The sequence below is a fragment of the Phyllostomus discolor genome, chromosome 2 (assembly GCF_004126475.2).
Source record: "Phyllostomus discolor isolate MPI-MPIP mPhyDis1 chromosome 2, mPhyDis1.pri.v3, whole genome shotgun sequence".
In the NCBI taxonomy this organism is placed as follows: Eukaryota; Metazoa; Chordata; class Mammalia; order Chiroptera; family Phyllostomidae; genus Phyllostomus; species Phyllostomus discolor.
In genome coordinates, this window is record NC_040904.2 from 100566012 (window position 1) to 100581051 (window position 15040).

Consider the following 15040-nt stretch of genomic DNA (forward strand, 5'->3'; position numbering starts at 1 on the left):
GCTTTACAAAAAGGCATTTAGCCTCTTCTAATAGGGGAATTACTATCATTGTAACTACCAACCTTCTATTTCTTATTAGAAAATGGAAGATCAAGTACAACTATGATGAAAAAAATCTTAGTTACTAAAACAGTACCTGATAACTTAATAATATATATCTAACTAATCATAATGACCTTATGCTCAGCAAAGTGATATCTCTATCTGTATCTATAGCTAATATGACAATATGGCATGTCGTGTATGGAAAATTTGAGATGCATCTCAGGAAGTACCTTTTGTGAAACGGTCCTGAATAAAAATTCCATAGGTTGCTTAATGTTCATAAAACCATAAAACATTTCTCCAAATGTGACCTGCTCACCTCTTCACATCAGTATCACCTGCAACACTTTTTAAATACAAATTTCTGCTGATCTACTGAGAGTACCTGGAGGTGCCCCTTAGTTTCTTCAGGTACTTTAAGATCTGGCATGTGAGAGCATGAATCAGTTACTCCTTATTGCTCCAGAGGTTAGAACTGGGACAAATTAGTAAATGAACATGACAAGGAGTTTGAACTCAAGAGAAAGAAATCCTGTAGCAATTATAGCAAATCCTAAATTGGATTTTTTAACAAATACCTTTGAAGGTTTCTATTGTGGAACTATTTAAACAGGGTGTCAAGAATGTTGTAGGAGAATATTTGCATTGAGAGGATATTTGACTAGACAATCTCTAAAATTCCTTTGAGCCAGGATTCTCATCTTTTCTGTGCAGTGTGCTAAGCCAGTGAGTAGAGAGAAGTCTGTATGTTCTATTTTCTCCCCTTTGTCTAAGAATATGAAATGATAGCACTGTCTATGCTTTAGCTTAGATAACAGTAAAAAGAAGAAATTCAGAGCTGCACTCACAGGGGTACATTGCAAATGTTAATATGTATTGTTTTCATTTTATACACTTCCAAGACTACTTGCCTCTTACTCCCTTTTCCCCATACATTTTCCAACCCAAATTTCTCAAATATTAATGCATAACATATTACTCTATCACTTGAACATACTTTCTTAGTTTGCTTAGACCTCTCCAGAGTAAACTTTCACCCCTGCCTTCTGGCTTTACTGTTTTTTTCCAAACATTCATTGAAGAAATATTTATTACATACCTACTCTACACCAATACTTTATTAGGTATTGGGAATACAATCCCTATCTTTGGAGAACTCCAAGTTTCAGAATGTTAGTGGATAGCAGACAGAGTGAAAAAAAACAAGTATAATAAAATGTGTTAAGTATACACGGAGACGTGCACAGGTGCTATGAACATTAAGATAATAGCACCAGATAAGCCTTAAGTTTGAGGCTGCCATCAGAAATGAAGTGATTTTTTTTACCTGTCTTGAAGGATGAATAGGAGTTTACTAGTTGAAGAAGGAAAGAGGAGGGTCATTCTACTCATAAATAACAGAAGACTGTTATTAACATTGTTATTAAAGAAGTTCCCTAATTAATCCTGTTTTGGTAGAATGAGTGGCCTGAGGGGAAATAAAGACAGGGCCCTCACCATTGCAATCTAACTAGAACTTGATACAGAAGGCTAAAAGCAAACGGTTACCCATTGACCCAGTTGTCCTGAGCCTGGTTCAATAAGGTTGCCAGGCTCTCCAAACACCAAGATAGTGTAGGAGGCAGGGAACCCTTGAAAGTCTGTGTATCATCTCCACGAGCTGGGAAAAGGAAAACCTTGAGACTGTGTATTTATCCCAAGGCCTGGAAGGGAGAAGGAGAGGGGAACTACAGTGCCCAAAGAAAAGCCTATAAACAACTTTGGTTAACTGCCTGCTATCATGTATACAGAATGAACAAACAGAGTCTAGAGCAAAATAAGGAATCGGGTTAACAGATCTCCACTTATACCTACTTTTGGGTAGTCACATCTCTCTGAGGGAAGCTGGAACCACATTTACCCATCAATCAATATGTAACTTCTTCACCCTTACCCCGCCAACTATGAGTCCTCAAAACAAAGGACTTTTTCTCTCTTGGCCACTCATCTTCTAGCCACCTGTCCTCTGCTTGTGCCTTCCTATTAGAACTTAGAGTTAATAAACTTTACTTGCATGTTAATAGGCTCTCTGACCTGTAACTCCCAAATTTCTGGGAGTTTGTCCCGTGACAATTATCCCCCTTCTCTCCCTGTTACACAACTGAGCATGGGTTTATTTTCAGGTAGGAAGTGGTCTATAGGAAACCAAAAAGGTAAGTGGCAAAGTAGAGAGAGGAATAAGTGGAAAAGATTTGAGAGCCAGTGTGAGGAGGAGTACAGGAGGTGAGTTTTCCATTTAAATAGTGAAGAGTGTGGTCACTGTCCTGATGTATGCATCTGGGCTTATTGACCAATAGGCAGGGACTATTAGCCCTCTTTATAAAAGCATCTTTGTGATCCATTTTTGAAATAATTTATACTATATAGATATGTTGAAGCACCCTATTTAAAAACAAAGTAAAAACAAAAAGTTATAAAACATACCTTTAAATTATAAACAACTACTTCATGTTTTTAAAATTAAGTGAAATGCCCTGGCTGAGTAGTTCATTTGGTTAGAGCATCGTCCTGATATGCCAAGGTTGCAGGTTTGATTCCCAGTCAGGGCACATACAAGAATTAACCAATGAATGCATAAATAAGTGGAACAACAAATTGATCTCTCTCTCTAAAAACAAAAAATTTGTTTTAAATAGTAAGTGTCCCACTTCCTTAGTTCATCTGAATTATGGATCAATTTTTAAAATATCCCCCCAATTGATTTTCCCTAATGCATTGCTCTATATGATAACATGCATTCCAGTTAAATATTTTTATTGGATGCCCAATTTTTATTAACAGATAAATAATGAGTAATGTTTTTCAATAAATTGCTGGAATTTTCTTGGTTTATCCAAATACTTTCTGGAAGCTTGATTTCTATAATGTAATTAAAATTATTTTAAAATTTTGTATTTTCAAGGTTTTATTTGCTGAATTTAACATTATAGTGTTCGATAGTGAAGTCATTTCACCCACCATAGGCATAGTAAAATTTCCTTGACTACTTCATATATATCTGTAATAGAATATTCTTTCTATTTCAAAGAATTATTGACAAAGTGTATCAGTTTTTACCCTTATCATTATTTATGATATAACCTAATATATTTATTGCAATGCTTCTTTACCTATTAGCGATCAGCTGGTTAGAGTGTCATTCTGATACACTAGTTGCAGGATCAATTCCCAGTCAGGTCAGAAACAAGAATCAATCAATGAATGCATAAATAAGCGGAACAACAAATCTATGTCTGTCTGTCTGTCTGTCTCTCTCTTTCTCTCTCTCTCCTTTTCTCTCCCTCTCTCTAAAATCAGTAAAAAAAAAAAGAAAAAAGAAACAACTCCATACTACATATAAAAAAAAAACCATGCAAAGAAACACTTAAAATATTTACTGTAAGAACAATTACTTTTCTCATGTTTCTGTTTGCATATTAAATAATTACTACTCAATGGTAATAAACTAACATTGAACAATATTTCTGCTCCCGTACATGCTCACACAATGTAATGTTTATCACAATTTTAATAATTATATTGTAAGACATACTGTTCCCCCCACATTCCTCTTTAATTTTATATAATTAACAACTGCCTTTTTCCTTTTTCTGTTGTTTCAGTTAAAGGATCAAGAAAGTTAAGTCTGCCAACAGATCTTAAGGCTGATCTTGGTACGGTAGGCAAAAGCCAACAATTTTAAGTTTTCTTACATTCATTTGGCTGAACATTTTTACTAACCAGTCCATGAACAACACAAGTTTACTAGATGGCAATGTTCAATGTCTTTCCAAAAGGCTTTTTAAAAATCACCATACAGTTCTGTTGGCAGCATTCAACATTGTGTTTAATAATCATTTTACAAAATTATGTTTTATAAATCATTACACACCAAGGTATATAATTTTTTGTTTTCTTTTTATCATGAAAGTGTTTTTAAACATTAAATAGTCACACATATGGGTCCTTGTGACTGTTTTCATGTAAATGGGCATCATTTTTTTCTGGAATTATTTTTGTTATTTTTATATTAGTAGCATTTAGAAGTAATGCTATTTTAAAAAGTCTGATATATAAAGGAATGGAGTTTTGGTCATTTTTTTATTCTAGGGAAATTATAGAAAATTTGATTCACTTTTAGTTTATTCTTTGTGGTGGTCACAGCCTCATTCATGATTCTAATGCTGAAGCAAATAAGGCTTCATTAAAGACACCTCCATATAGTTTTGTTTCAGAACTTTTATCTGCTTATTCCACATGGTTTTTCTTTTTCAAAATTTAATCGAATTACTTTTTTTTCCATCTCCTTTATTCTCATTCAAAGCCATAGTATTAAATGCTAATAATGTCATGGTTAAAAATAACAAAAATACAATAATTGGTCTTTGCATTATCCTTAAGAATATACAAAGCTGTTACACATATGTTATTAACAAATGGTAGATTTAAGATCTGAACTTTGAACATGGCATCCAAAGTTTGTGGACCATAGTCACATACTTCATCTCATTGTATTAAATAACTGTTAGATAAATACTTCATCAAATTTAAAATCTAATTACATTTAGACCTCCATCCAAAATGAAGGCATGGGTAGATACACTTTGCTTCCTCTCACAACCAAAAGAAGGACAACAACAAATTTAAAAACAAAAAACAACCAGAACTGACAGGAAATTGAACTGTATGGAAGTCCAACGACCAAGGAGTTAAAGAAGAAACTTTCATTCAGACTGATAAAAGGGGCAGAGACAGGCAGCCAGGGAGGAGAGGACGCATGGTAAGGTGGTACTGGAAGACAGGGCAGGCAAGCTGGCAGCTGGCAGTCCCACATTTGTGTATGGATAAACCCAGAGGAACAATTGGGGAGTGAGACAGACCACACAACCCAGGGCTCCAGTGCAGGAAGAGAAAGCTTCAAAATCTCTGACTGTAAATATCTGTGAGAATTGCAGCAGAAGGGGAAACTCCCAGCCTTTCAGGAGAGCTCATTGAAGAGACCCACAGGATCCTAGAATGTACACAAGCCCACCCAGCAGGGAATTGGCACAAAAAGGGCCCAATTTGCTTGTGGGTAGTAGGGGAAGTGACTGAAAGTGGGGCAGGAGCCAAGCATGAGGCATTATTCCCTCTCTGACCCCTCCCTCATATATAGTGCCACAAAGCAGCAAAGTGGATTGCCCCACCCTTGCAAATACCTAAGGCTCTGCCCCTTACAGTGTAATAGGTATGCCAAGACAAAGAAACCTTCCCAAATGAAAGAACTGATCAAAATGCCAGAAAAATAGCTAAATGACAAAGAGGTAGCCAAGCTATCAGATGCAAAGATCAAAACACTGGTAATCAGGATGCTCACAGAAATGGTTGAGTAAGGTCACAAAATAGAGGAAAAAGTGAAGGCTATGCAAAGTGAAATAATGAAAAATATACAGGGAACCAACAGTGAAGGGAAAGAAACTGGGACTCAAATCAATTATTTTAGAGCAGAAGGAAGAAATAAACATTCAACCAGGACAGAATGAAGAAATAAGAATTCAAAAAAAAAATGAGGAGAGGCTTAGGAACTTCTGGGATAACTTTAAACATTTCAACATCTGAATCGTAGGAGTGCCAGAGGAGAACAGGAACAGCAAGAAATTGAAAACTTACTTGAAAAAATAATGAAGAAAAACGTCCCCAATATGGTGAAGGAAATTGACTTCCAGGAATTCCAGGAAGCTCGGAGAGTCCCAAAGAAGTTGGACCCAAGGAAGTACACACCAAGGCACATCATCATTAAGTTACCCAAGATTAAAGACAAGGGGAGAATCTTAAAAGCAGTAAGAGAAAAGGAGAGACTTAGCTACAAAGGAGTTCCCAAAAGACTATCAGCTGATTTCTCAAAAGAAACTTGCAGGCAAGAAGGGGCTGGAAAGAAGTATTCAAAGTCATGAAAGGCAAGGACCTACATCCAAGATTACTCTATCTAGCAAAGGTATCACTTAGAATGGAAAAGCAGGTAAAGTACTTCCCAGATAAGGTCAAGTTAAAGGAGTTCATCATTACCAAGCCCTTATTATATGAAATGTTAAAGGGACTTATCTAAGAAAAAGAAGAAGATCAAAACTATGAACAGTAAAATGACAATAAACTGACAACTATCAACAACTGAACATAAAACACAAACAAAAACAAACTAAGCAAACAACTACAATAGGAACAGAATCACAGAAATGGAGATCACATGGAGAGTTATAACAGGGAGTGTGAGAGGGGAGAATGGGGGGAAAGGCACAGGGAATAAGAAGCATAAATGTCTAATAACTAGCTATTGTCTAGTACAAACTAGACAGGGGGAGGTTAAGAATGGTATAGGAAATGGAGAAGCCAAAGAACTCATATCTACAACCCATAGTCATGAACTAAGGTGGGGGAATGTTGGTTAGAGGCAGGGTAGAGGGGAATAAAGAGGAGGAAAAAAATGGGACAACTGTAATAGCATAATCAATAAAATATACTTTAAAAATATAATTACATAAAAATTTTATATGAATTCAGTTAAATTAGATAATTATAGTATTTTACAGACCTTTGAGCAAATTTAATCCTCACAGTTGTTAAATTCTTTTCTTAACATATTGTTCAGTTTTTTACAATGCAAAGCTCTGATGCAGTAAGCTAATTATCATTAGCTCAGTAATATTATTATTAGTTCAATAAATAAACTATTAAGTAAATTAGTATTTTACTAGTGTAACTGATGTCAAAGGAAGAATCAACATTATAGTTTCATTTGTTGACCTCCTACTATGTGTCAGACACTATACTTTCTGATATGTACATATTATCTGAGATAAGGAAGGTGATACAGTTCCCACTTTACAAATGAATAAGTTAAGGCTATGAAAAATTTAAATTTGCCTCTGGCCACACAGCTAGTAGAAAAATTAAATTTAAATCAAGTACATATCATTGCAAACTTTATAATCTTATAACTACCTGCCATTTTGTGTAGCATGTATTGTGACAAATGTCAAATGGAGACTAATAACGCTTTTCTCTAAAAAATCATGCATTCAGATATTTACATGATTTCCACAATCATAAAATTTTGTTCTAGAATGTTGAAAAGGAAATATGGAAAAGAAAGAAAATTTCCAGCCCACTTTTATATTTTTAGAAGTAGCAAAGAAATTTTAGTTATAATTCTAATCTTGAGATTAGTTACACATGGTCATTATTAATAAACATATTAATAAACATATTAATAAACAGTATCTACCAATGTCAGTTTCATCAGGACTCCAATTATCTCTCTTTCAATTGCTTCATTCTCACTATTTTCATACATACTTTAAGAAAAGATGAATTATGAAAACTCAGATATATATAAAAGATAAAATAGTCATGTGTTCATTACTTTACTAAAGGGTAATTTGCACTTAAAAGGAGTCATAATAAACTTTTATTAAATCTCTATTTCTAAATATGTAATCAATGTAATTTTATTTTTAAAACTGGTTTCCCACAATTTCCAGAAAAAAATTATAAGACTTCTGAAAGAGGATAATGTCTGCGTATATGAAAATTCTTCCAATGTAAAACCTCAGTATAAAATATACCTTGGGTGCTTGTAACATGCTTTAGGAAGATATACAATAGTGTATAATCTATTAACAAAGAAGACAAAGAAGGAGAATATTTAATAAGCTATTGCAGTAGGCCAAATGAGGGCCTGAAGTAGGATAACAGTGAAAATGAACAGCAAAGAAGGAGTTTACTGATGCAGAACTGGGAACAGTAAGGGAAGAGGGCATGGGAAGAGTCAAGGATGACTACAGAATGTTGAGAATAACTCTCATGGAGAATACCTGATTTGAGAAGAAAGGAAAATAAGTTGTAGTTGCTATAGGAACATCCATGATAAGCATCCAGTGAACAATTAGAAATGAAGGTCTGCAGTGTAGGGGGCAATCTCAAGCTCAAATTAATAAATAACATTCACCTATCTAAACGTATTAATGGCTGTGTATATGAGCTGCTCACTAAGAACAAATGTTGATAGTAATATAACTTTTTTGTTAAATTATCCTGAACAGGAATAGTATCACAGTAACAATAAAATAATAGTAATAACAGTGAAAACCTTATACAATGGTCACATGCAGTTAGAACTTTTAAGTAGTTAGCATTTTATGATATCAGGACTAGTATAATAGTAACAATAAATTATTAATAATAGTAGTGAAAACCTCATACATTGGTGATTTATGCAGTTAGAACCCTTAAATAGTTAGACTTTATAAAGTAATTGCCATATTCATGAGAAATTGCTTTATAAGAAACATTTTTACACTTAATGAAAAACTATCATTTCATTTTTATCAAAAATAGACATTTCTCTTTTCCTTATAAACTAGATTTTTTAATTAAAAATATAAAAATGAATTAATTTTATGAAACTCAAACCTTACTGGCAGATAACATTGTGGACATATTATATATGCATCATAGAATACTACAAATGAAACACATATGCCCATGAGGTCTGAAAAAAATCTACTATAGGTTGATACCCAGCTAATGAAAAGATGTATGGAGAAGCCATGGTCAGAGGACAAGTAGTGAGTATTTAATTTATGTAATTGTAGAATTAATGTTAAACAGCAGAGGCAAAAATGATTATAAAATAGAATGTAAACTTAAAATTCATAATATAGGAATAATAGTATAATTTTGAAATTGAGAGATGGAAGCTAGCAAGGAGGTAAAAGATTGCCAACAAAAAAATGAATGATTCTGTAGCTAATTTGGTGATTAACTGATGCTGAATTAAGAGCAAAAGCAGCACTGACCAGTGTGGCTCACTTGGTTGGGCATCATCCTATAAACTGAAAAGTTACAGGTTCAATTCCTTTCAGGGCACAAACCTGGGTCAGGGATTCAGTCCCTGATCAGGGCACCTGTGAGAGGCAACTGATCATGTTTTGCTCTCACACTGATGTCTCTCTCCCTATCTTGCTCCCTCTCTTTCCCTCTCTCTAAAAATAACTAAATAAAATATTTTAAGAAAAGAGCAAATAGAAGAAGAGGAATTATAATAATTTTACTTTCCAAAAGGTGAAAATAATTGATATTATGCATAGATAACAACTCAAGAAATAAAGAATTAAGAATATACCTTCAAGGTAACTACTTGAATAAAATTAAAATACCCTAGAACTTCAAAAATTAAGCAAAAAAAAAAAAACCATAGAAAATACAGACCATATAGTGTAAGTAACTACAGAAAGCATAAAAATAGAAAAGAAACTTCCAGTCAAGATGGCAGCATAGGAAAACACACCTTGCCTCCTCACACAATCACATCATTATTACAACAAAACTGTGGAATAACCAGCACTCAGGACCATCAGATATCGAATAGAATGGAAGTCTGACAACTACAGAATTAAAGAAACCACATCCATCCACACTGGTCAGAGGGGTGGAGATTGAAAATGGACTAATCCCACATCCATGTGTAGTGGATAAAAATTCAGGAGGGATACCTCAGAAGAGAGGAATCCCAGCCCTACACCAGGCCCTCCAGCCCAGGGTTCCAGTGCCAGGAAGATTACTCCCCATAACTTCTGGCTGCAAAAACTAGTGGGGTTGAACCAGTGGAAGAAACTTCTGGAATTTCAAGCAGTCCCTCTTAAAACCCACATGGACTTAGACTCACTCCCTTTGACCACCAGCCCTAAAGTAGCAACTTAAAAGGCACCAGTGGCATACAGGGAGGAACTGAAGTGTCTGACATCAAGGCAAGAACTGGGGGACAGCTTTCTCCCACACAGAAAGATGTGCAAAGGTAACTTTCCCTTTTCTGAACCCTCCCCCCACAGAGCCACAGAGTCAACAGGTGGGTGCCATATCTGATACTCTCTCAACCTGGCTATCAAGTTTGTCCTGCCCTGGAAATCCCCCTGAAGCTCCATCCCACCCAACTTATGGGCCGACCCAAGCTCTTAACAGTGACTCTTCCATATGAATGGCTGGTCTTGGCTCCTGTTTCACAACTTCTCAGATCCTCTCAAACAAGCTATAGCTGACCTCAGTGAGCCCCCCGACCCAGGTACTACTTGCTAAGTGGTACCAGGCCCAGCACTAGCTGCAGTCAACCTAGATTCACAGCTTGGCTTCACCTGGGAATCTGTAAGCCCAGCACAAGTAGTACCTAACTCAGATTGCTTGATAGCTCATGCCGCATGGCCCTGGGCAGAACACAGGTGGGGGCTGACCTCGGCTTGCACCACCTGCAAAACCCCAGAGCCTGCATACCCAGTGGACAGCTAAAGACCACAACAAAACACCACCTCCCTGCCCCTGCACAGCTCATCCTCCACAGAGGGTGAAGGTTGGTGGTCAGTGGTCACAGCCAGTTCTTGCAGCTGACTTGCCTGGATAAATTACTCTGATTGACCTGCCAACAGCAAATCAAGGCTCACCTACAAGAGGATGATATACTCAGCCCACATGAAAGCTGCACCTTGAGTATCCAGCTTGGATAACAGGGAAGGGTGTGCCACTGAACCCTACAGGACACTTACTACATTAGACCACACTACCAAGACAGAGAGTCATACAGCTGTAATTAATACATAGAAACAGAGAGGTTGCTAAAGCAAGGTGACAGCCCCAGCTGGTATGGCTCAGTGGTTGAGTGCTGGCCTGCAAATCAAAAGGTGGCCAGTTCAATTCCCAGTCAGGGCACATGCCTAGGGTGTGGACCATGTTCCTGGTGGGGGATGTGTGAGAGGCAACCACACGTTGATGTTTCTCTCCCTTTCTTTTTTCCTCCCTTCCCCTCTGTTTATAAATAAATAAATAAAATCTTAAAAAAGGAGACAAAGAAACACAGCCAAAATGAAAAACAGATCAAAACTCCAGAAAAAGAGCTCAACAAAGTGTAGATAAGCAATCTATCAGATGGCAGAGTTCAAAACACTGATTATAAGGATACTCAAAGAACTTAGGACCTCAATAGCATAAAAAAGATCCAGTCAGAAACAAAGGATACACTAATTAAAATGAAGAACAATTTACAGGTGAGCAACAGTAAATTGAAGTGGATGAAGCTGAGAATCAATGAATGACTTGGAACATAAGGAAGCAAAAAACAATCAGAACAAGAAGAAAAAAGAATCCAAAAAATTAGGGTAATGTAAGAAGCTTCTGGGACAACTTCAAGCATCCCAACATTTACATCATAGGGGCATCAGAAGGAGAAGAGAGAGAAAGCAATTGGACATCTATTTGACAAATAATGACAGAAAACTTCCCTAATTTGGTGAAGGAAATAGACATGCAAGTTCAGGCAGCACAGAAAGTCCCAAACAAGATGGATAAACAATGGTGAGAGGATTGCCTGAAGGGGGCAGGTGCTGGGTGGAAGGGGGCAGAAGGGGACAAGGAGGACAAATTGGGACAACTGTATTAGCATAATCAATAAAATATAATTAAACAATTTAAAAAACAAGTGAAAGCAGAATGGAAAAAGAGCCAGTTTGTTAACTTACTAGTCTCCAAAGTCTCTGCTCTGAGCCTGTCATGGCTACTCTGACCACAGCTTTCTACCTTTGGAAGATACCAAGAATGCTATCCCTGTAACAATTTTCACTAGAGCCAATCACTTTTCCTGCCTGGAAGATGAATCATCCTCAGATTGCCCTTAGCCACAAAGTTCACATCTGTAAGAGGAATGGGAGCCAATGTGTGAAACCTCATGAACTCCAGGAGCACAATGGATACATCAATTATTGACCAGCTCTTGTGAACAATCACATTGCCCTTTGCAGTAGTCAAATAGATAGTGCCTAGACACTAAACCTGGTGATCTTGAGAATTAGTCATGCAGCCACTTTTGTGAAGTCCTCCCTTGTAGAGAACAAATTTTCTGTGGATTGTTAAGCACAGTTCATTTCTGTTTGTTACCTGAGTATGCAAATGACAAGTGGGTAAGCAAACACATTACAAAGTGAATTCAAGTTTTCATTTTTGATTGGCATCGCAACAATTTGTGCTGGAAATAGGATGGTATTATTACAAATGAAGAGTGCTTCTGCATACATTAAAGTGGATGAAAAGCCAACCAGTATGGCATAGGACAGTGGAATGCATTTTGGTTAGCTCATGTGAGAGTTTGGTGGCATTGGAGAATAGATCTCCTATGCAATTTCTCTGCCAGTGGAAACTCTCTGGCCTGGGTCAGCCATGACAGTTTCATGTCCATTGTTGATGCCTTAAACAGTGTTCAGGTTTCAGTCTGAAAACAGAATGTCTGCTACTCCTGAGTATATTATATGCCTCAGAGAACAGTGTTGGAACTGCTAACTATGACTGCTGCCCAGTGCTCTTTAACTAAGACAACCATGGCTGCTTGAGCTTAGTCTCCAAAATAGGCATTCCAAAACATAGTATCTAGCACAACATGTCAATTATGGAACACTTCCACAACATGGACAAGAGTCACAATTGAGGACCACAATACAGTCTGAGAGATGCTGCACCACAGTAGCATCACTCAAGCACCTATACATGAGGTGGATAAGAAATATTATTGGACATTTTACCCTATAGGAACCAATGGAACAGTGACATTTTGGGATTTAAACTCCTTAGAGTCCTCTATCCATGGTCTTCAAATGATGTGAAACTGAGTGAACCTCTATGATCTAGCATATACAACTGATTGCAGCTCTGTCATTTACATGGTAGTGAGGAAATCCAACCATAAGGAAATACTTAAAAATGATATCATGCAAATACCATTTGTGTGTTTTGTTTGAATATAATTGGGGAAAGTATTAGATTTTTAAAGCAGCAGTCTTTTAAAATTTTGTTTTGCTGTTTCATTCCATTTTTTTAAAGATTTTATTATTTATTTTTAGAGAGGGGGGAAAGTGAGGAAGAAAGAGATGGACAGAAACATTGGCACATGAGAGAAACAATGATCAGTTGCCTGTTACACACCCCCAACCTGGGACTTGGTCCACAACCCAAGTGTGTGCCCGGAATGGGAGTTGAACCTGTGACCTTTGGTTTGCAGGATCATGCCCAACATACTGAGTCACACCAATCAGGGTTCATTCCATTCTTGGGAAAATCTCTTTAAGCACTATGTTACAGAAAAATGCCACATCAATTTAAAGGTGGTGGGATGCCATGAAAATTGTCTCCCAGAAACTTAAATAAAAATACTTAATGTGATTTTTAATATAACAGAACTAAGACAAAATGTCTCTCATGTTAATAGCTATAACTAAAATAATTCACTTTTTGTAAGAAGAAGGCTTTCAGCATGTATAACAAAAAAATTCAATAACAGAAACATACAAGACAGCAATTCAAAAAGATGAGTAGTAGGACATATTAGGCAACTACTAGAAAAACTAAAACAGGAGTTATGATGTTAATATCAAAATTGAGTTCAAAGCAGAATATATTAAATTAGAAAAGTGTTTATATTTACAGTGATGAAATGTGCCATCCACAATGACACTGTTTTATTATAAATTTTTATAAACCAAATAATATAGGAGTAACAATTATATGTCATGACTATATAAATATAAAAAACAAGAAGAAATAAACAAATGCAATAATAATAAGATTTTAACATAATTTAAAGACAACTTAAGAAGACAAAAAATAAGAGACCACAGAGGAGCAAAGAAACATAATTTACATGGAAGATTTATTTAATAAATCTTGACTTTGTATGTTGAAAATGTTATTTTCAAGTAATCAAAAATTTACAAAATTGAAATATATGTCAAATGCACAAAGGAAATCTCAATATTTCTAAGTAAAATATTACAAATCACATTCTTTAATCACAAATTCATGACTAAGAAATTAACAAAAAGTAGAAAGAAATTTTAAATCCTCAAACAACTCATGGGCCTGGTTTCTGACTTACTAAATCAGTAGCTAGATTTTTTTTATACCCCCAATAAAATCATGAATCAAGATCACTGAATATTATGGACTAGGGATCTATAAAATAGTTAGCAATACAAAACTATTTACCCAGAGTAGACAACAAAAAAGGGAAGCTAGAAAAAAAAATCTAGACTGCATAAACAAATCTAACGGCTAAGAAAGAAAACAAAAAATTAATGACTATATTTCATTCCAAATGAAATAATTTTATTAAAAGAATGCAAAGACTTAAAAAATAAGATGTTTTAGGATACTCAGAGTGATGAAAAATAACTTAATTTTTTTTAAAAAATTAAGAAATTGTGAAGTGAAAACAAGCACAAATTTTAAAAAAGGAAGAATCTTGGATAACAGTCAATGGGTAAATGAATAGAATCTACCAATAAAGGTATAGAAATTATAGAAATGAACCGGATAGAAAAATTAGAACTAAAAATTACAAGTAGCTAAAATGAAAAATGCAGTGTAGATTCAACAGCAGCTGTGTGTGATCGGCAGAAGAAATTGGCCTACTTGAAAATAGTACATTTGAAATTATTGACTCAAAGAACCAAAAAGAAAGTGAACAGAAGCTAAGAGACTTGTAAAACACCATCAAGTATACTAACATATTATAGGAGTACCAGAAAGAGAAGAGAAAAGCCAAATGGAAAGAAAGAATATTTAAAGAAATGATGGCTGAAAGCTGCCAAATTTGAGGAAAGATTTGAATCTACAAATCCAAGAAATTTGATGAATTCCACATACGAAAAACTCATAGAGACTCACACTGGGATACATTACAATTAAACTTTACAAAGAGGATTTTTAAAGCACCATGAGAGAAGTGACTCATCATGTATAAGGTATCCTCAATAATATTAATAGCCAATTTCACGTCAGAAACCAAAGAGGCCACAAGACAGTGGGATGACCTATTTAAAGTGCTAAAAGAACTTTCAACAAAGAAGTCATATCTATACCTGAAATTAATATGAAATAAAATTTTATAGAAAAAAATTGTATATCTGGC

At 35.5% G+C, this 15040-nt stretch overlaps 1 protein-coding gene across 6 annotated transcripts in view; it reads left to right on the forward strand.

Moving 5' to 3' along the window:
* STXBP5L (syntaxin binding protein 5 like) overlaps positions 1-15040 on the forward strand; it is a 335631-nt gene that overhangs the window by 273338 nt on the left and 47253 nt on the right. For 2 of the 6 annotated variants that reach the window (XM_036018147.1, XM_036018149.1), the window contains one exon: positions 3687-3737. The exons of the other annotated variants lie outside the window; for them this stretch is intronic. In XM_036018147.1, the coding sequence (XP_035874040.1) occupies positions 3687-3737 (51 nt within the window). The remainder of the gene's footprint in view (positions 1-3686; positions 3738-15040) is intronic. 6 annotated transcript variants of the gene reach the window in all.